The following is a 22,655-nucleotide window of genomic DNA, read 5'->3' as shown; positions in this document are numbered from 1 at the left end:
TGAATCTATACGCCTACTGCCTGAATTTACTTTATGGTTTTCACTTTCTTTGGTTCATTTGTTCTGTTTTTAATTCAGCAGGTGAACCTATATGTTCATAAAATAGTGTGTGTGAGCTTAACTGTGTGTATCAAACTAAAACTGAGCATTTTTCTGTTCTGTTCAAGTTTTATTTCTGCTTTTTTGCCTGAATATGCTGAATGAAAGGCAGGTTTTCCCATCCATAAAATCATGTTTGATCCTATATCTTGTTCTTCTTTTCTAGGGCCTTAACCACTTCAGTTAAAAAAACATCTTATTGATATGTCTTTTCTCTTGTATTGAGGTTATCAAATGTATTGGAGAGTAATCAGGTTACATTTATATTGCAATATTCAGATTAGGTGACTGATAACATTTCTTTACAGCTAATTGTAAGGGAAAACATTTTTACAGTAACCCTCCCAACCCTGGTGTTAATAAAGATTAAACGCCCTCATCCCGAGCCCTCCTCCTTTTTTTGTTCTCACGTTACCTGGTGCATCGCTGCCCCTGGAGAGAAGATAACACACCTGTCACACTTTGCTGTTCCCTTTCTGTCCGCCACACACTCTCCTTTTTTCTGAGTCTGCACCTATAGCATGGAAACCGGTCGCCTTCTGCTCGGATTATGTGCCTTTTTATGCTTTTACAGATCTGTTGCTGCAGAGTCTACATGCAAGCTAAAGGCCAAATTCAACCTGAACGGATACAAGGATGTGGAGAAGAAGAAGGTGGTTGTTGGCGGGATGTTTCCTGTCCACAAACGCATCAGCTCCAGTGATGGAAACACTTCGAGGCTGCCCGTCTCCTCGGGGTGTGAGGGGTGAGTGGAATTGCTCATATGCATTATTTCATCACTGAGATAAAATATTGTTAGAATTCACCAATTTTAGATTATTATTTCAGTGAAATTGTATTATGCTTTAGTCCTGAATCAGAAATAATTTCATGGTTGGATTAAATTAAGATGGAGCAGGACAGCACCTCTGGGAGCAATTAGCCGCTGAAGCACATATCATTATGGAGGCAGGCCTTTAATATGCAAGAATAATCAAGTATGTGAGATGTCCTCTTATGTCTAATTAAGGTAATAGCATCAAAAATAGACATTATTTTCCAATCATCAAGGATTTTAATTTAGCTCTTTTATTAAAACATACATGTTGCTTCATGTATTTGATTTAGAGATTTTCCCTTCACCTGATTTTATATATTTTTTATGTCTGGCTGATTATAATTAAAGGTACATTTAGCTTTATTTAACCTCACTCCATACTTAATCACAGTTAATATTTTTTATTTTCTCTGTGTTGGTAAACATATGGTTTCCTATTATTATTATTATTATTATTATTATTATTATTATTATTGTTATTATTATTATTATTATTTAATTGACTTGTATTTATTGTAATTTTATTCTTTTTCATCCTATTTTTTCTATTCTTATTTTGTAGATGTTTAAATCATTTGATTAATTTGCTTTGTAATATATTTATTATTATTACTTCATTATTATTATTATTACTACCATTGTTTGTATTTTTGGTTTTGGTTTGTGAAGCACTTTGTTACCTTTTGTGTATGAAAAGTGCTATATAAATAAAGTTTGATTTGATTTGATTTTAAGACAAACGATTTTGGTAATAATATCAAGTCTCCCATCATGCTCCAGGTTTAACTTCCGGACTTTCCGCTGGACGCAGACCATGCTGTTTGCCATCAACGAGATCAACCAGAGGATGGACCTCCTGCCGGACACCGACCTGGGATACGTCATCTACGACTCCTGCTTCACCATCTCCAAGGCGGTGGAGGGCACCCTCACCTACCTGACAGGCCAGGACGAGGCCGTGCCCAACTACCGCTGCGGGTCCGGGGCCCCTCTGGCTGCTCTGGTGGGGGCCGGGGGCTCCGACCTGTCCATCGCCACAGCCAGGATACTCGGGCTTTATCACTTTCCACAGGTAGGCAATACCTTAATTCTAAAGTAGAATTACGTCCTTTTGTATGTTGAATGTGGGTCCTAAAAGAGAGAGAAAGGTCAATTATAATTCCTAGATTCAAAAGGAGACATGTAAAGAACAGCATTACAAAAAACTGCATGTGTCTCCTCTCTTTTGTGTCATCTCCAGGTCAGCTACTCTTCAACCTGCTCTGCCCTGGAAAACAAGTTCCAGTTCCCCACTTTTCTCAGGACCATCCCCAACGACAAGCACCAGTCTACGGCCATCGCCAACCTGGTTCTCCGCTTCGGCTGGACGTGGGTGGGCACCATAGCTGCCGATGACGATTACGGGAAGTATGCCATCAAAGACTTCCAGGAGCAGGTGGAGGAAGCTGGTGTCTGCATCTCCTTCTCTGAGGTGCTGCCCAAGGTAACTATGCTATGCTTGTACCATGGCCAATAAACTCAATACACACACACACACACACACACACACACACACACACACACACACACACACACACACACACACACACACACACACACACACACACACACACACACACACACACACACACACACACACACACACACATAAATCTACTACTACTAAGGTTTAATTTCCTTCCAAACCGCAGGTTAGTTCCCCAAAGGACATCCAGCGTATTGTCCAGACCATAGTGGAGGACACGGCTAAAATCATAGTGGTCTTCTCTTCAGACGTGGACCTCAGCCCCCTCATCCACGAGCTGGTCCAGCATAATGTCACCAACCGAACCTGGATAGCCAGCGAGGCCTGGATCACCTCCGCCCTCATCAACCAGCCCGGGGTGAGAGCTCAGTCAAAATATTAGCCTCTGAAGTGCAGTGGAGTAGAAGTGTAAAGTTGCATAAAATGGAAATACTAAAGTAAATTTCAAATATGTCAAAATAAGAACAGTATTTTAATAAATGTTCTTCCACCACTGTATTTTCCCCAGGTGAACTCAGTGCTGGGTGGGACCCTGGGTTTTGGGGTGAAGAGGGCGGACATCCCTGGTCTTCAGCACCATCTACTGGAAATGGACCCATATGCTAACCCACTCACTGAGGAATTCTGGGAAACGGTTTGTTAATTCAGCTATTAACACTCACTGGCAACAGGTTTGGGGAGAATTGGATTACATATGGGGGGATTACGTAATCAGGACATCTTTTTGAACCAAAATATGGTGGTTTCTTCTTTTCCAAGGTCACATTTTTCTGTTGTCTTACCTAATACACTTCAGTAAAATACACTTTATTGATATTTATTTTCTCTTGTATTTATTTGCATTGCTTTGATATTGAGGTAATCCAAAAGTTAAGTTAGTGACATTTGTTTCCCTTTCTTTCTAGTTGTTTAACTGCACATTGGACTATGGTAAGGCGGTGAGGCAGGCCAGACAGAGGGCTGTGGAGGTGAACTCCACTTTGCCCCGGGCGGTGAGTGGGGTCCCTGATGGTCTGTGCACAGGCGGTGAGTCTATAGCACAGCTGGGGAACACCTACTCTGATGTGTCCCAACTACGGATCACCTACAGGTCAGTTCTCTCTGCTCATATCAATAATACTAGGACAACTGATGGTGGAAGTAACTAAGTACATTTAGTCTAGTACTGTACCTAAGTAGAACATTAGAACTTTGAGGTCCTTGTACCTTACTTGGTGGGGTGGGGACTTTTATGGTTTTCTTTATGTGATTTGTGTGAACTAACCCTTAAATGATCAAACTAAACTAATGGAAATGTGGATGATGGTGTGTTTGATGATAATGTCGATGATCTGTCCCCACAGTGTATATAAAGCCGTGTACGCTGTGGCCCACGCCCTGCACCACCTGGAGCACTGTGAGGATGGACAGGGGCCGTTTGTGGGGAGCAGTTGTGCTGACATCAACAACTTTGAGCCATGGCAGGTAAACCTCTGTGTGTGTGTGTGTGTGTGTGTGTGTGTGTGTGTGTGTGTGTGTGTGTGTGTGTATGTGTGTGTGTGTGTGTGTGTGTGTGTGTGTGTGTGTGTGTGTGTGTGTGTGTGTGTGTTCAACTGTTTTGATATCCATGTGTCCAAGCTTGGTGGGGGGAGGCAAGTGACTTTCATTGTAAAACTTAGATTATGTTACTCATTAAAAACAGGGAACTAGTTGTTATGAGCAGTCAGAAAATCTACGTTCATCCACATTTATCATCCATTAAGTTAAAGGCACATTTAAAGGCACCAGAGAAATTAGTAAATTAAAACGTATAGCCATGTGGCGTTTCATGGGTAGCTTGGGGCTTAAGATTGTTTGCCCTTTCACTCATAGTAAACACCTGTTCTCCTGTCCTGTATTAAAGGGCCAAACTAAGCCTATAATAATTATAGAATATCACTACATGATATTTCTTCAAGACTATAAATAAGGCACATGTGCAAAATGGCTTCAACACACATTAAAGTAACCCTCCCAACCCTGACCCTCTCTCCCTCCCTCAGCTGATGTACTACCTGAAGAACGTGCGCTTCAAAATGCCGCACACGGACGAGGAGGTCTACTTCGATGAAGGGGATGTAGAAGGCGTCTATGACATCATTAACTGGCAGGTGGACGGTAACGGGGAGATATCCTACGTCACTGTGGGGAACTACAACGGCTCGGCAGCTCCTGAGGACCGAATGACTTTAATGAATGACTCCATCATGTGGAGCAATGAAGTGATGGAGGTACGCAGCAGAATGGATCGACACTAATCGAACATAACTAAAAGAGTGGTGCATTGATGACTTATGTAGGCCGTCTCATGAGTTAGCATCTCAAAGTCTACTTAGACAAAATCAATGGTATTTTTCTACAGGTGATTTTCTGTATACTGTGTATACACATACATACTCATACTTACACATAAATACACACGTTTGTATGTTTATATATTATGTATATAAGTTGCATAATTGAATACAGTATTACTAATGGTATTTGTATCGGCAGATATGTGGAGGGAAATCTACTTTTTGCACTGTCTGCACAAAATACTTACAGTGCACTACTAATCTGAGTGTGTGTGTGTGTGTGTGTGTGTGTGTGTGTGTGTGTGTGTGTGTGTGTGTGTGTGTGTGTGTGTGTGTGTGTGTGTGTGTGTGTGTGTGTGTGTGTGTGTGTGTGGCAGCCTCCTCGGTCAGTGTGCAGTGAGAACTGCCAGCCGGGCACCAGGAAAGGCATCCGGCAGGGAGAGCCGGTCTGCTGCTTCGACTGTATCCCCTGTGCTGATGGAGAGATCAGCAACTCAACCAGTCAGTAAACAGCCTTCCAACTTTACATTATAGACATGACGGTATCTACATGAAAGGTCTGAACAATGTATGAAAAACGTAGTGGCTGAAGTGAGGATATCTTATTTTCATGAAGTCCCCCCCCCTGCCTGAAAAACCTCCATTGTTTACTCCTGGAACATAGTGACCTCACTTTGTAACACTCATGATTCTATTGGCTAGCTAGGACAAAGGCAGGACATCTGTAAGCGGTTAACCAATCACAACAGAGCTGGCCAGCTAACCAATTAGAGCAGACTGAGCTCTGGTTTCAGTCAGAGGGTGAAAAGAGGTGCTGCAGCACAGACAGTATGAGAAAAATAAAGAACTTTTTGAATATTAAAGAATGCGAATACAAAATAGACCTGAAAATGAGCAGAGTATGTCCTCTTTAAACCTGTCCTCACATTGAAGTGGTATATTGTCCTGTTTTAAAGGGAAATTGTATTGGTCTCTTGCTTATCCCTATTGAAAGTTTGTTCACAAGACACCCATCATTCATTGCAATTACACAAAAATATACTGTCTGTAACTTTGCTGATGTTGTGCCCCCCCCACCCCGTCTGACAGATGCTCGTGCATGCATCCTGTGCAGTTATGAGGATTGGTCCAATGAAGCGCATGACGCCTGCATACCAAAAATCATCGAGTTCCTGGCGTTCGGAGAGCCGCTTGGCATCACTCTCATCGTCATCTCGGCCTTCGGAGCGCTTGCCACCATCGCTGTGGGGGTAAGAAGAACTACTCTTACGTACAATTTAGAAGTACATGGACTTTGACTTTGATGCTACTTTGTACGTCTACCCAGGTCCTGTATTTGTCCCCCATCATTCCCAGTGATTCAAACAGATCTGTACTTTAAGAGGTAAAAAATGATGTGCTCTCTCTTCATCATCATGCAGGTGGTGTTGGTTGCACACATCGGCACCCCGCTGGTGAAAGCTAACGACGCTCTGCTTAGCTTCTCGCTGCTCTTATCTCTGGTGGTGACCTTCCTCTGCTCCATCGTCTTCCTCGGGGAGCCTCAGCACTGGAGCTGCATGACCAGCCAGGTGGCCCTCGCTCTGGGCTTTGCTCTCTGCCTCTCCTCCATCATGGGTAAGTTCCCTGCCAAAAAAGAAATCTGCATAATGAGTACTTTCACTTTTGGTACTTTACTTATACTTTGATGCTAGTACTACTACTACTACTACTACTACTTTTCTACTTTTACTTGAGAAACATTTTGAATGCAGGACTTTTAATTGTAACTGAGTATTCCTACACTCTGGTACTTCTATTTTTACTTCAGTACAACATCTGAGTACTTCTCCCACCTCTGTGTATTACTTACTTATTTGAATATGTGAAGTTACTAAAGTAGTGGAGTAAAATGTTTATAGCAGCATAAAATGGAAATACATGTACCTCAAAATTGCACTTACATAAGTAGAGTAAATGTCCTTCATTCATTCCACCACTTCTATCCACTAACCTCTCTGTGTTTCAGGTAAGGCGGTGGTGTTGATGATGAGAGCGCAGGCTCTGAAGGCGGCTCGACTCAAAGCCAAAGCTGCAGCCAAAGCAGCAAAGGAAGCAGCTCAGTCAGCAAACAGCAACAGCCCTGACGTCATAGTAACCAGCTCCTTCAACACTGATACCAACACCTGCGCTGAACCTGAGACTGACAGGCTCACCTGCGGCCACCAGAGGGCGATAGCTGCTGTGGCAACATTAATACAGGTACTTCATTCAGAATGCTGCAGCCAGGATTTTAACAATCACAACAACAACACACACATTTCCCCTGTGCTGGCTTCACTGCACCAGTATCTTTCAGAACTGATTTTAAAGTGCTGTTGATGATTGATAGGGCTTTACATAACCTTACCCCTACAAAGATCAGTGACTGCCTTTCATTTTATAATCATACAAGGACACTCCAATGCCTTTCCTGTAGATGCACCTAAAGCATTTCACAAGAAATCTGGGGAGGCTGCTCTCTGTTTTCATGGCCCTAAACTGTGGATCAGCTTCTTCTTGGATCAGAACAAAAAGACCTATGTTTTTAATCTGGGTTCATTTAAGTGGTATCCCTCTTCACGTTTTATGGTTGTGTGATCTAACTCTTTCTGGGTGGTTTTATAACTTGTTTTTGATAATGTTCATATAATAGGATTGCAGCACTTCATAATGAAATAGTTCCCTGAAATTCGTATGAATGGTCTTTCCTGACCTTCTTGTACGCAGGCTGTAGCGTGCACAGTGTGGCTCATCATCCTTCCTCCGCACCCCTTGGAGAACACCTCCGCTCAGAATATAAAGATCATTCTGGAGTGTGACGAAGGCTCGGTGGTCTTCATCTGTTGTATCTTCGGGTATGACATCCTGCTGGCCCTGTTGGCCTTCATCTTCGCCTTCATCGCCCGCAAACTGGAGGATCACTTCAGGTAGTAAACACAGCAAACAATGAGAGATACATGAGCAAGCAGATTTTCCACTTTCCTGTAGTGTGTCATATATGTTTTGAGTGCATGTAAATGGTCTGCAAAGGCTTAAATCCCTGTGTTCCCGCCAAAGGGAGTTTCTCTCCCACCTTTTTGAACATTAAAGCATGGGAACACGTGACAAGATACAAATATGAATCTGAAAGTGAACATAATATGTCCTCTTTAACCCATTCTGTTGTAAAGAACATTTCTTTGTAAGCAGCTTGTATCTCACTCTGTCTTCCAGCGAGGCAAAGTGTGTGACGTTCGGTATGCTCGTCTTCTTCATCGTATGGATTTCTTTCGTCCCGGCGTATCTCAGCACACGGGGGAAGTTCATGGTTGCTGTGCAGATTTTTGCCATCCTGGCGTCGAGCTTCGGCCTGCTGACCTGCATCTTCCTGCCCAAGTGTTACGTCCTGCTGGTGAAACCTGAGCAGAACCGAGAGGACATGATGAAGCCCAGACCAAAACTCCGAGACGGGGCGTACACCGGGACCTCCGCCTCGCTAGCTACAGCCGGGACAGAGGTCAACGCCACCATCGCATCCACTGCCATCGATGATTAAAGGAGAAGCAGAAGAAATAAACTGAGCCACAATCGTAAAGTAATGTATGAGGCAGATGTGTTACAGTTTTTCCAACATCTGGCAGCTGATTAACGCTCCTAGGTTTAAATACTACTGTCATTAGATCACCTTGCAAAAAATATACCTTACAAAATATTAACTTTTTCACATAGATTTTACAATCATGTTTTAAAAATCATTTATAGGACCAATATATTACTTACAAAATATTTTCTTGACATGCATTTTACAATATTTAACAGTGGTTGTACTTGATAATATTAAGTACAACCACTGTGTTTTTTCTTTCATAATCAAGCAATAATATTTCTTAAAAATGATATTTACACTTTCAGTTATTTAGTTAAGAATCAACATGATTGTCTTTAATTAACAGGCAAGGATATGATGTCTAAAAAATATATTTATAATTAAATCCTCCTATATATTTTCCAATTACTGTTTTAAAAGACAATGATATAATTAAAACAAATATATTAAATGTTTATATTAATTTACAACCACTGTGTTTTTCTTTAATTAACAGGCAGTGATATTATATTTAAAAGATATATATAATTAGATTTTACATTTTTAGTTTGGATAAAAGATTATTTTAGGTTTGTTATTTATTTAATTGGAAACGAAGAATATAACATGGAACATTTTTAGTAGATTTTCACATGTTTTACTATCATACCTTTTTTATAATCAAGAGCAAAATAAGTTATTTACACAATGGTAATATTTGCATTTTCACACTGTTTGAATGTGTCAATGTTTAACTGCATCATTTTCAATAAGTATAACAATTTCAATCAGAAAAATTCATAAGGGAAGAAAACTTGAAATAAAATGAAGGATCCTAATGTTTTTTAAATTATGCTTTACTGTGATATCTCTGTCTGTTGTTTCAGTTGAGGTAGGATAATTAAAGTAAAGGCAACGTTTTACCTCAGATATTGTGATTCTCACAATTCTCAAACTCATTTGAAACACATTTGACTCTTTATAAACACGCGATAATCAAGCTTTTGTTGTTGTTTATAATAACCTGGCGAAGTAATAAACACGGATGTAACTTTGAGCATGAAACCTTTCCTGATAAAATAATAAATGTAACTTGCAGTCCCCCTAACACGTGTTTTTCTTGTTGAAACAATATAATTTTCATGCCGTACTTTTCTTATGCTGGTAAAATGTATGAAATGTGGGGCATACATCTTAACTCAGAAATTGAATTTTGTCTTTTAACATTTAACTAAAGCAAATTCATTTTAATGCACCGAAGAATAATTGTTCATATTTTTGTTCTTAATCCCCTTTTTCTTGTTGTTTTGTGTATATTTAAGTTGGTTTGAAGTGGTTTTTATCTCTTTGTGGTCTTCTCCTCTCCTCAGCTGTTTTGCATGTCTTTTAAGGTTATTTTTCATGTCTTGTACTCTGTTTGGGTCTCTTTGTATCTGTTTTATGTTGCTTTTTTGAATGATCCATGTCTTATTTGTTGCCATTTGAAAAATATATGTTCCTCCTGTGTTTTGGCTTAATTTCCTGTCTTTGTGTGTCTCGCTTTGTATGGTTGTCTGCCCCTCCCTGATCCTACCCACCTGTGTGTAATCACCCGCTTCCCTTGTGTTTTGCCTCTCCAGCTGTGTCTTATCAGTGTGATTAGTCCTGTGAGTATATAAGCCTGTCTTCCCCCCAGTGTGCTCTGTAACATTGAAAAGATGCCAAGAGGAAAGTACTCTACTTAACACTAGAGAAAAGTGTGATATTAATGTGTCTGTAGCTGTGTTGGCTGTCCCATAAATCCTGGTGAGTTTAATAACCTGCCAATGCAAAACAAAAAGAAGCCATACCTTTCTATTGTTTCTGGAAACCTGTATAATCTCTTATCATCATGTTGTGTAAACCAGGTTTCTTATTTGTGTGTGTGTGTGTGTGTGTGTGCGTGTGTGTGTGTGTGTGTGTGTGTGTGTGTGTGTGTGTGTTTACATGTGTGTGTGTGTACAGTGTGTGCTCCTGCTCATGAGCACATCGCTTTCCAGGAATCTGTGAAGCTGTGAAGTCCGACCAAAGCTGTCACCCCCCCCCCCCCCCCCCCCCTCCACCGCTGACAGGAATGTGTTTATAATTTATCATCAGCTGACATGAGGGGACAGGAACAGAAGTGCTAAATCAAGACGAAAAACAGTGTGTGTGTGTGTGTGTGTGTGTGTGTGTGTGTGTGTGTGTGTGTGAGAATTTACAGTTGTGAAGCTCCATTCTCAATTTTTATACTTAAGGAAATCCTATTATGATTTTTTCCTTAAGTGCGTTATATCGGTCTTGGTGCATGTAAATGGTCTGCAAAGGCTAAAATCCCAAAGTTCTGGAACATAGTGACATCAGTTCATTACACTTGCGCTTCTATTGGCTAGTGCTCAAACACATTGTACGTGATTGGCTAAGGGGCGGGACATCTCTAAGCGTTTGACCAATCACAACAGAGCTGGCCAACTAACCAATCAGAGCAGACTGGGTGAGGAAAATAAAGACCTTTTGAACATTTCAGCATGGCAACTGCTCCTTTAGTAGACATTTAAGGTACATCTAAGTGTGACATATGTGAAGTAAACACTTTCTTGTATTGCTTTATAACTGTAACATATCTTTACGTTCATCTTTGTTTTATATTGCAAGTCAGAGTGCAACAGATAGACATGTGAAAAATGTAATCTATTTATAAACACATGTCTATTTTCTATTCATGCAAAGCATCACACTCATCTCACTCATCAGCATGCATTGGGATTTCCTCCTACACAGTTCAGGGAGCGCTGCACTCAAAATTAGCCTGAGCTGCTTCCACAACAGTTTTGTGAAGCATTTCGGGAATGTCTTATAGACACCATCCGCCTCAAGGACTTTACTGGATATCTTGTATGTCTTTTCATCATCCTCCTATGAGCAACATCCAAGTATGACACAATCAAAATGAACGGTGTTCACTGAAGAAAAAGAACAGTGCAGATGGCTAAAGTTAGGCCTGATGATGTTTAGTCGTCTCATTCAGCCTCTTGTTAGCAACCGCTTCACCAGTGGGGTATCGACTGACATATTTGATGTCTTAGAACTAAATGTGATCATCTCTTCATCTTGTGTCAGCTAGAGCCTCTCATCAATAAACAAATACATAGATAGATGCTCTTTACTTTTAAATCTGAATGTCTAGATTTAAATATAAAGAATCTAGCTAAAAATGATCATGATGCAGAGTAAGGATCCAACCCTACTCTGCATATTTTTACCGTATAAATGTGGTACTTTTACTGTGATAATTAGACTAATTGAACAGTATCTGAGACAACATGTGTGTGTGTTTGTGTGTGTATCTGTGTATCGGTTTTCGTCTCTGCAGGGTTTTAGGATAAAGGACTTGAATGACTGATTTTGCCCGTGCTAGGATTTCTCTTGGTGACAACGACACTTCAGAGAAGTCAGATTGGGTTCACTTTGTGTGACGAACATCCCTCAGGCAGCGACCTTGAATGCAACAGGTCAAAGAGGTGTGCTGTGTGTGTGTGTCCTGGCACATACAGTACTACTGCTTATTTACTCTTTATCTGTAAAAGTGGATGAAATATAATAATGTGTATAAAAGCATGGTACCAAGATGTCCTTTAATGTCATCCTAGGGGTGGATTTCTAAAGTAGGCAACCTTTCTTATGGAACCACCACTCAGAAAACAGTTATACTGCAGATAAAATGACAGCCTTTTTTTATTTACATTTGTTGAGCTGAAAAAATTCCTCTCAGGTGATTTAGTATAGATGAAAGCAGTGTCACTTCACTGCCTGGCTTCAGGACGTCTAGGCCAACAAAGAATTTGCGGCAAGTGGAAAAAATTGTTTGTCATGTATTGCACGTCAAAGACGAAAAAAGATCCAAAGTTACAGTTTTCTTTGACTTGCTTTAGAAAAAAGGACGGTAGAGATGTGTGGCCTCAGGACAACTATAGATACCCCTTTCCTACCAAAGCGATTAACCTGAGCAATAACAGTTCATAGCGAACATGTCAAAGAGAGTAAGGTTTAAAAGCAGTAGTGCTGAGATTGCAAAGTGGGTAAATTGCGACCAGAAAAAAAAAAAAAAGATGTCCTGTGAAATTAACTTTTTTCCTGTTGGTAGTGGGGTTTCTTTTTGAGTTTACCCTTGTTTCTGCAAGGTTCCTCTAAATCCAGAGGTTGTTTTACCTGTACATACAGTAAAGAAACCTGAGAGAATTGTGTAATTTGTGATATTGGACCATGTAAATGAAACTTGATTGATTTGACTGAAATCGTACAGTCAGCAGTGACCCTAACCTTTCCCCTCAGGCAATCGGGGTCCCATTACCCGGCTGAATAATTCAGCGCTGACCTCTTCACTTGACCTATGGGGACACCAACCTCAGGCTATCTGCTTAGATTTCAGGAGGATACACGCAGCTTGAAATAAGAAGACGTTTAATGGACATGTATACATTAGTTAGCGGAAATAACTGAGGTTTCTGTTTATTTTGGTCTAGATTTCAGAAATACTTGGATCCTTGACACCGTTTCTGCTTGTCCAAGTTCAACATAACCTCTCTGTTAACATGACAAACATGCTGATGAGTCTTTAGGATCCTTAGATTGTTCGCGGAGGGAATAATACACAATTTCTTTTAAAATTCTGAAACAGCAAAACAAAGTTCAAAGGCCCTACCATGCTTTTTGGGGTTTTCCCTTTCATTGTCGGGTGTTATATTGGTTTTTGTGCATGTAAATGGTCTGCAAAGGCTAAAATCCCCAAATTCTGGAACATAAAGACATCACTATGTAACACTCACATGAGCCGAATATGTCCTATTTAGGCTAGTTGGCTTTAAAGGCTCTCTGGTGTGTGTGTGTGTGTGTGTGTCTCTCTGTGTGTGTGTTTGATCTTTGATCTGTGAATTTACAGCAGAACAAACACAAATGGAAAAAGAGTGAAACACAAAACCTGACAAGCATTTAGACATAAACATTAACTGAAGCTCACCTGCTGTGCTGTAACCGTTTAGGCATAGACTCTCTTTCTTGATGAAGACGGTAAAAGGTCTGATTAAAATGTGTGTTGTTATTCCAGGAAAAGGTGTCACTTTGTTTCTCTGCCTGGAATCTTATGTCAAGAGGAATGGTGGTAAGACTCCAAGACTGTGAAAAGGTTCAGGAGGAGAGTAAATATAGAGCTGTCACTGAAAACCAACCCTGCAGATTAAAAGAGACAATGTGTGTGTGCCAGTGTGCATGTTGTTTAATACTCGTTAATAGCTCAGCTACAAACATTTTCCACAGTCTTCTGCCTAAACCTGCATTCAAATGCTGAATATTCATTATCATACTTTCTCTTTAATATCTACACTTTGTGGATTGAATGTGTGCGCTCAAAGCCATATAAAGGGATCCTATAATACTCATTGTTTTAGTGTAACGCCCCTTTTTCTACCCATATTACATGGTAATTACACCCCTATTACTCCATTATTACGCCCCTTTTTAAACCCATATTACATCGTAATTACACTTTTAATACACCCATTTCACACATGGACACAGCCTGTAAAATGATTGTATCCTACAGGACACAGACACCATTAAAGGGTTGAATTAAAACATTTAATGCAATGAATCAATTTGGGGGAATTGTTCCCGGTTATTGAAGGGGGGAAACATAATGAAATCTAGGTAAAAAGATACTACTCTGTGTGTGTGTGTGTGTGTGTGTGTGTGTGTGTGTGTGTGTGTGTGTGTGTGTGTGTGTGTGTGTGTGTGTGTGTGTGTGTGTGTGTGTGTGTGTGTGTGTGTGTGTGTGTGTGTGTGTGTGTGAGCGAGCACTGTTGACACCCTGGCATGTTTCGCTCCCTCCTTTTAGGCCAGGCCCGGTGGTGACGAGATGAGGAAACCAGGATCCTGTTTCAGGCTGGATAAGGCTATAAGAGACTAGAGAGCACAGTGAGCACACAGACAGTCAGACACAGACAGACAGACAGACAGACAGACAGACAGACAGACAGACAGACAGACAGACAGACAGACAGACAGACAGACAGAGAGACGGACAGACAGACAGACAGACAGACAAAGAAACAGACGTGAAAACAAAAGCAGATGCAGAGAGTTTGAAGATGGTCAGAAAGTAGAGAGACTAGAGTGTGACAGCAGCACCAAAAAGAGCTCTCCTCACACTTGCATCACCCTCTGGACTGATTCGTCCCAAAGAAGGACCTGGAAGTCTGCAGCTCCTCCTCTTCTTCACCTTCCTCCCTGAACTCTGCCCTTTGAGGGGAGGGGGCGCTCTGTGGGGCCATGCTAGCCGCCCGGAGCAGCGGAGGGGGTCTGGGCGGTGGACACCAGTCGCACCACCCGCACCGCAAACACTCGGTGGCCTCCCTCAGCGGGACCAAAGCCCACCGCAGCAATTCCCAGGAGGCAAAGCGAGGCTCTTCGACCTCGAAGCAGGGGGCGCAGCAGAGGCACAAGGCGGCGATGATCCGGGAGATGGAGACCAACTGGTACCTGAAGATGTTTGGATTGGGCAAAGAGGACACGGTCTCACATCAGACTGGCATGCCCTACAGGTCAGATAAACCACAAGAATGTGTGTGTGTGTGTGTGTGTGTGTGTGTGTGTGTGTGTGTGTGTGTGTGTGTGTGTGTGTGTGTGTGTGTGTGTGTGTGTGTGTGTGTGGCAAAAGGACTGAGCGCCAACATTTTGTAGTCCTAATGTGTTGTGCAGAGCTGCTTCTTGATGTTTGGCTCCATGGATAAATTCATCTCAGAAGCACACACACACACATACACACACACACACACACACACACACACACACACACACACACACACACACACACACACACACACACACACACACACACACGTATCTAAGGCTTTTTGCTTCTCTACACATCATTAACACAATCAGCTGAGTAAGCTGCCTGCAGTACACAGTAAATCCACGCGGTGTGTGCATGCATGCTGATAGCTTATTGTAGTATTTTATGAGTGGACCAACAGGGCTATATCTGTTGACAAGCAGTCCCCCCTCCTGCCCTATAATTTCATTTGTGGGCATTGTGCATCAGTGGAGTCCTGGTGGTCATAAAGACCTCCGGCTTAGAGTTGTGTCACCTGATACGGCCGTAATGCTAACAGCCAGCATCTGTCTTGCTGCGTTAGAGCATGTTGACATCCTCTAACTCCATGGTGACAAAACAGATGGAGGCTGGAAGGAGTGTTTTGATTCCCTTGGTGTGCGACAGAAAGGAAGAAAGCATCAATATAATATAATTAGCATTTAACCACTTCTGGTAATGGATGTGTAAAGACAACTGGATACCGTTGCTTGGTGGCGCTTGAAGCCAAAATGGTCTGACTCTCGAGAACAAAAATACCCAGATCAGGAACCATTGAGTATGCCCACTTAAGCTTTTCTGAAGCCCCACATCTAATCCAGTCTCCGCTCAGTCAGGTGAATGTAGAGATAGGCTAAAAGTGGTCGTACTGGGCCGTAATTTAGCTAAAAATGAATGATCCGCTCATTTACATACGTCTCTTTCCCAATGTAAGTCAATGGGAGCAGTCTTAATTGGGTGTCACAAATTGACATGGAAGTTGTATTATAACGGTTTGGCCACTACGAACATTTGCTTCAACGTCCATCAGAGTTGGGTCTAACGCGTTACAAAAGTAACGGAGTTACAGTAATGTAGTACTTTTAGCTGTAACGCAGTAATATAACACATTTCTTCTGAATTTTGGGTAATAGAATACCCGTTACAATTCTCAGTAACGCAGTTACAACATATTTTAACCCGAAATGATGTGGTGTTTTGTTTGTAAGAATTCACAAACATCGCAAGACATTCCGACACCAGAGAAATAATTGTGCAGGTAGAATAGTAACTCAGTAAGCCTGTCTACTATTGGTTAAGAGGGCTGCAGAAACAGATTCGCGATTGAGAGCTGCAGGCTCGGAGGAAGGAAAAGAAAAAGACAGGAGCGCGCGCAGGCCGAAGCAACAGAAGGTAACTTTCTCTGGGTCTGCTGCTTGAACCCCGAGAAGTTGAGAGTGCTGAAGATCTGCAGCCTCCGTCAGCTGTGGAATCACTGTTTTTTAAAAAGCCTGTCAGCCAAATCCCCGTTAATACACCAATGACAAGGTGAGCTAACGCTGCCATAGAGACTCGTTCATATACAGCAGGTCACAGGGCCGTGCAGAGGCTCCACTAACATGTTATCAATAACACACAGCGACGTAATGTTACCGGTATCACATATTATTCAACTTAAACGGAGCATGATTTTAATTTCTAGCTCTTTTCCTAATTTTCATCATGTACTGCAAGATAGATAGATAGCTTTAATCAATGAGCTGCAATAAACTATATTTTAGCATTTAAAGCACAAATGTTGCGGTTATTTTGGTGAAAGTAATTCAAAGTAACGCAAAAGTAGTGTAACGCATTACAGTTCAGAGACAGTAATAATGTAATGTAACTTATTACTTTAAAAAGACAGTAATAAGTAATATGTACTGTATTACATTGGAAGTAACTTGCCCAACACTGACGTCCATTGCACTTCCGGCAGCCTTGCTTCGTGTTTCCTCGCCTCAAAGTCAACGGGTCTGTAGTTTGCCGCATGAAGTAAGGTCTGTGGTTAACACAAGTTGAAGAGTTTTCACGATTTGTTGAACAAAATAAACTACGTCGGTAAATACCGCCCTCTGGTGAATCTAAAAACAGCAAGTGTCTAAATGAGACTGCTTAACATTATCTCACCTAACATTAGCCACATTGAGCTTAGCGGTGGCGATGTGAAGTCATGTGACCGTGCTGTAGTTTCTTAGTAGTCAGCTTTTTTTTAACGTTAGCTTTTAACTTCAAAAATCATAAAGTGGTGTTAGTATGTGTAGATTATCCTGTTGAACAAAACGTGTATGTTTCTTAAATGTTGTTTTTGCTACCAAGGTTATTTGTCTGCACTTTATCGAAATCCAATGGAAAAAACCCATTGCCTTTTTGTCGAGCTAGCCCTTACGATGCTAACTTACGGTTCAGCCTCCAGACATAAGTCTTCATCGCACTGCTCTATGGTGTTGGTTTCCAGGCTGTGACATGCACAACAGTTTTGAAAGTTTGGACATTAGTACAGCAAGTGGTGGTGATCCTATATTGTAATCTCCTCTCTTTCTCTGTCTCATCTCCTTTTTCTCACACATAGATTTCCTCCCTCCCTTTTTCTTTCCATATTTCCCCTCTTGTATTTCCTTTCTTGTTGCTAAATGCCTAATCCAAGCTCTGTCCCATTCCAATCACTCAAGTATAAAGCTCCACATTCATGCCTTTCTCATTTCCTCTGATCTCCTTTCCTCTCTCTGTTTCATTCTCTCCTTATTCACCATGCATCCCTGCTGGTTTGGGCTCTGTTCTCTCTTTAATTTAGAAAAACAAAGCAGAGCAAAGACAAGAGGAGGACGGAGAGACGAACGGAGGGTGCAGTGTGACAAAATATTTCAGGATCTTTTGACCAGACTTTACAGCTCAAACGGTTTTCTATCATCTAAACGTGTTTGTTCTTTATTCAGAGAACAATACTTGGCTGTTACAGAATCATACGACCAGACGCAGCCGGATATTTTTGTCAGAAACTTCAAACTGTTTCATGTGTTTCATGTGAGAGATTAATGAAACGTGAATCCTGGCAGCTGCTAATTGCTCTGTGATCATTTTTGGGCTTTTTTTTTTTTTCATACTAGAGGTAACACAACTCTCTCCTGCAAAATGACATTCCCATAACTGCATCCTCAAAGTCATTTGGTGGAAAATATATTATCGCCCTGATGTCAGAACATTCTGACATCTGCGAATGATCTGTTTCATTGTTGGTAGACTTAGCATTTCTGTATTTGAGGACAGCCCTTTGTTTCAGATACAGCTGCTAATGTCATTTAGGAGTTGGCTTGTCAACATGTCAATGGTTGCACTTACTTCTTAACGGGCTCATAAAGACACGATGGCAGCCTCTCGTGGCTCCACTGACAGATTGACAGGTGCATGTGGTGTGTGTGTGTGTGTGTGTGTGTGTGTGTGTGTGTGTGTGTGTGTGTGTGTGTGTGTGTGTGTGTGTGTGTGTGTGTGTGCGTTTAATAGGCATGTTTCCGAAGCTCAGTGGAAGGACCAATAAAAATGTCTACACCGTGTGAATCATTACAAAATTATCACAACACACTTATATATTGTCAAACAGATAAACAAAATCACATTTTATAATTTCTCCAGAGGAAATTTTATTCATTATCTCTGGTGAATCGATACTGATTAGTGTGTGATCACTGGGACTCTATTATTAAAACAGGGGGTGCGTAAAAGAACCATTAACGATTGAATGTGACCTAGAAAACGCATTAGTGTGAGATTAAACCCTCCAAAAGTCCCTTTCTTGACAATCAGCCAACTTGTGCCCACACACACACACACACACACACACACACACACACACACACACACACACACACACACACACACACACACACACACACACACACACACACACACACACACACACAGCACAGTTTGCCAGCTTTCATCTGAGCCTATGGATGCCAAACAGCATGCAGTGGCTGGGTATCCTCTCTCTCTCATTTGAATCAGAAGAACTGCTATCAAATGTTTGGTTCTCCAGTGATTTGGCATAAAATCTGGGGCAGAATGTAACCACAGAAATCCCAGGCTTTTAAAACCGAGCTAAAAATTACTTCTCTCAGCTTAAAATATGCATTTTGTTTGCGCCTACAAATTCATTAAATGCTGATTGAATGAATGTTGATAGAGACACAGTATTGCAAACTTAATTGTCTTTGTGCACAAATGTATTTAATGCTTAATTAATTATGAGATAAAGGTCATTGTAATACATTTTTCTGTCACACTCATCGTCTTGTAGATCTTTTTTTTTGTATGGTGTTTGTTACTGTATTGTATCACATGCATACGCCTCCTCATTTTACTACAATTGTCAAAACCTGTTGTTTAGGTTAAGGAAAAGATGATCGTTTTGATTCAAATTGAAAGCCTGCATTTTTCTGTTTCTCTTTTGATGGTTTGTCTGTTTGTCAGCAGGATTTAACATAGAACACCACTGGGGATATTAACATGATAAGTTTGTTAGAAGGGTGTAAATAAATCGAAGGACAGATATGAATCAGGAACTTTCACTGCTAGAAGGTCAAAGGTCCACAGTGGTGTGATGTACAAAAACTAGTTAACCTAGGGCTGAACTCAGTTAACACATCAGAGTGCTATTCAACTAGCACACGTTTAGCTCTTTCGATAACTAGCGGACGTTAGCCATCAAGCTAACTAGCAAAAGTTAGCTATCTACTTTACTAGCTATCTAGCTAGCTTCCGCAAATGGGTTGCTCTCATAATTTAAATTGAATTATTATTTGACCACCTATGGTTAAACTTGCTGTGTCTACTGATTTGACTGCGAGACTAATTATAAAAGATGTGGACAAGTTGACATTTTTTGCTCTCATACAGCTAGCAGCTTCTCACAGATCCAAACCTCACACAAAATTGCACTATTTGAATAACTAATCTCTTATTTATAATCTAAATGGTTACTTTCCTGCCTGAAAAAGTGTTCAAACTTAAAAGCAGTTAATTTAAAAGCTTAAAAACGTTGTATTTGTCTGGAAAAGGTTGATAAAGCTGCCGCTAAACCTAATACGCTTTGACCAGAGGTACCCATGCTGCAACCGATCTGGAGCAGGCGAGGCATAATGTGAATAATGACAGCCAACCTTCTCTAACCAGGTATTGGCTATTAATATCCTGCTACACTTGGCACCAGCAGACAAAGGTGTTGCAACATGATACTGCGAGGAACAAGAACACATGTTCCAGCAGAGCTTGATGGATGAAGTGTGGAGCTGCTGCCAAGAGCGGTAGTTTCACACGACAACTACTTTTGCACGGGGTATGATGTCATATCTCTCCTGCTGTATGTAGCCAAACCATAAAATGTATGATTTATCTCCTTGGTTCACCTTTTATTATAAGAAGATTAAAATACAATACAAAAGAGGAGCCTTGGGACAGATTAGGAAATGCTATCATTCTTGTTGAGTTCTCACCCTTCATCTTTTAGCCGGTTTAGATTTACAATGATAGTAACAATGTGGTTTAATGAAGAATGTAGGCCAGCACATTGGTGTTAAACAGGAGCAGGACTGTCCCTCAGGGCTGGAGGCTGATCACTGGCATAATTATTGCTGCCATAGAGTTAGATGACATAGAAAGAGCGTTCTAATTCAAGTTAACAACACAGAAATATTGTTTTCATACATTGCAGCGATAGTGAGCGGCATCAACATGAACCCAAGTTTCAATTAATCTTTTTCTTTTCAAATGTATGCATGAAGAAATGTGCTGTGTTGTGCTATAGAATGCTGCTATACTCATTCTGTTTCTGTCAAGCTATGCACCAGTGAGTAATTATCAGACATATGCAATTATTGTACAGGGATTCACTCAGTGGAAGGAGTACACATGGGGGCAAAGGGAAATTGGCGGATAAAGATGGCTAATTAGTCCCAGGGTGAATGAAGCTGATGGGAAGGGCTCAGGATAACATTTGTACTTAAAGGGGCCCTGTTATGCTCATTTTCAGGTTTATATTAGTATGAAGGGACACCCTGTCCGCACTGTGCAGCTCCTTCAGTGACAGGCTGCTACACCCGCGGTGTCTCACGGAGAGATACCGCAGGTCCTTCCTTCCTGCAGCGGTCAGACTTTACAATCAGCATGGCCCCTGGTAGACCCCTCATAAACAAAACAAAAAATACTGAATAGTTGTGCAATAACAATTTATGTGCAATATATAAACATAAATATGCCATTATTACTAACTGTGCAATATTTACCTGGCTGCTATATCTCCTTCAGGATGTGTATTTGGTAAATTGTGTGTTTTTCTTCATCTTAATATTTTTTTTAAATGCATATTTTCTTTTGTAAAGCTGCCTTTGGTTCTGTTGCTGCTGTAGCAAATTTAAATGTCCCCTCTGTGGGACAATAAAGGGATTCTGATTCTGATTCTGAAAACCAAAAATAGAATAATAAGGCCCCTCTAAGTGAGAAAAGTTGACCCCAAACTGGACCCCACAAAATAATCTCTCTGTGAACCCACCTCCCTCTTTTTGTTGATATTTTGGTCAGTGACTCACCTGCCCACATGCTGAGCAGCTTTAAAGGAGAATGTGATTGTTCACAACCCCAGAGGCCAAAAATAATAGCAAAAAATCAACACCCAATAATTAAATGTGAGGGAGGGAAACGTGACTGCAATAAGTCTTTATTGCAAGAAACAGATTCATTTGTTGTGGTGACTTTAACGCTGGCTGTGTTTGCATTGCATGTGTTTGCATACCCGTACAGTGTTTTTGCGCCCTGTGTATGGATATGTATGCTTCCAGTGGCTATAAATATGTTGTTGAATCGCGTTGCATAAGCTCAGCTGACATTCCGGCTGCAGGGCAGGATCAGTTTTTCCACCCATCCTGCTGGACAATGGGTCCAGCTGCCCCTCCGCCTCAGCCTGAATTTCACTTATTCTATGTATGAAGGTGTGTGTGTGCATGTACGCGGTGTGCCTGGCATCAGTACAATCAGCTTCTGACACAGGTTCATCTTAGTTCAGGTGAAGTATGGTGGAATGAAGGTTAAAAAGAAATCAAATTGTGGTTGTATTGACTACGTTCTGCTGTTGCAGGCCATTTATTTGTGCAATTTTGCACATTGTTTTACTAAAGACTAAATCAGAGGTGGAAAAAGACATTTAACTGTTCCAACTTTATAATCCCCGAACGTCAACAAGCCTCCAGTCCCAGCTTTGTGCATGACTTTGTAGGGTCCCCTGGTTTCGAATAGGGTTAGGGGTTTTTGAGAGGAATTCGAATGTTTAAAAACTAAAACTGGACTCCATTGTTTACCTCCTGAACATAATGACTATCACTATGTAACACTGTGTCCCTATATCTGCAAGCGGTCAGACACATTGTACCTGATAGGCAAAGGGGCGGGATGTCTCTAAACGGTTGACCAATCACAACAGAGCAAACAAATCAGAACAGACTGGGCTTTGGTTTCAGACAGAGACATGTCCCTGTAGAAACACAAAATGCAAATATGATTCTGAAAATTGGCTAAATCAGGCCCCTCTAAGGGAATTAATTATACTACGGTAAAGAGCCTCCACAGCACATTCACAACAGTTCCCACGTGTTGTTTCTTCA

At 41.2% G+C, this 22,655-nt stretch overlaps 2 protein-coding genes across 2 annotated transcripts in view; both read left to right on the top strand.

Annotated features, from left to right (window-relative positions):
* Positions 1–752: 752 nt before the first annotated feature.
* On the top strand, positions 753–8,512 carry LOC134880327 (vomeronasal type-2 receptor 1). Its single transcript, XM_063907217.1, has 14 exons — positions 753–844; positions 1,697–1,988; positions 2,157–2,399; positions 2,608–2,799; positions 2,950–3,075; positions 3,347–3,531; positions 3,785–3,905; positions 4,463–4,690; positions 5,134–5,257; positions 5,846–6,006; positions 6,178–6,373; positions 6,765–6,997; positions 7,505–7,704; positions 7,991–8,512. Exons 1-14 carry the CDS (start codon positions 768–770, stop codon positions 8,310–8,312), a joined length of 2,700 nt encoding a protein of 899 aa, XP_063763287.1. The 5' UTR covers positions 753–767; the 3' UTR covers positions 8,313–8,512.
* Positions 8,513–14,663: 6,151 nt separating this feature from the next.
* kcnab1a (potassium voltage-gated channel subfamily A regulatory beta subunit 1a) overlaps positions 14,664–22,655 on the top strand; it is a 98,952-nt gene continuing 90,960 nt past the window's right edge. Inside the window, exon 1 of the mRNA XM_063907194.1 lies at positions 14,664–14,935. Coding sequence (XP_063763264.1) covers positions 14,664–14,935 — 272 coding nt within the window. The remainder of the gene's footprint in view (positions 14,936–22,655) is intronic.

The sequence above is a fragment of the Eleginops maclovinus genome, chromosome 18, assembly GCF_036324505.1.
Source record: "Eleginops maclovinus isolate JMC-PN-2008 ecotype Puerto Natales chromosome 18, JC_Emac_rtc_rv5, whole genome shotgun sequence".
Taxonomy (NCBI): domain Eukaryota; kingdom Metazoa; phylum Chordata; class Actinopteri; order Perciformes; family Eleginopidae; genus Eleginops; species Eleginops maclovinus.
This window is presented reverse-complemented; position numbering and strand designations above follow the sequence as displayed.

What these genes read in the sequence shown, in the direction of transcription:
- LOC134880327 (XM_063907217.1), top strand. Translation starts at nt 768, where the DNA reads ATGTTTCCTGTCCACAAACGCATCAGCTCCAGTGATGGAAACACTTCG. An exon ending in GGCTTTATCACTTTCCACAG is followed by an intron (nt 1,989 to 2,156) that starts GTAGGCAATACC and finishes TGTCATCTCCAG; the next exon opens with GTCAGCTACTCTTCAACCTG. An exon ending in CTGTGGCAACATTAATACAG is followed by an intron (nt 6,998 to 7,504) that starts GTACTTCATTCA and finishes TCTTGTACGCAG; the next exon opens with GCTGTAGCGTGCACAGTGTG.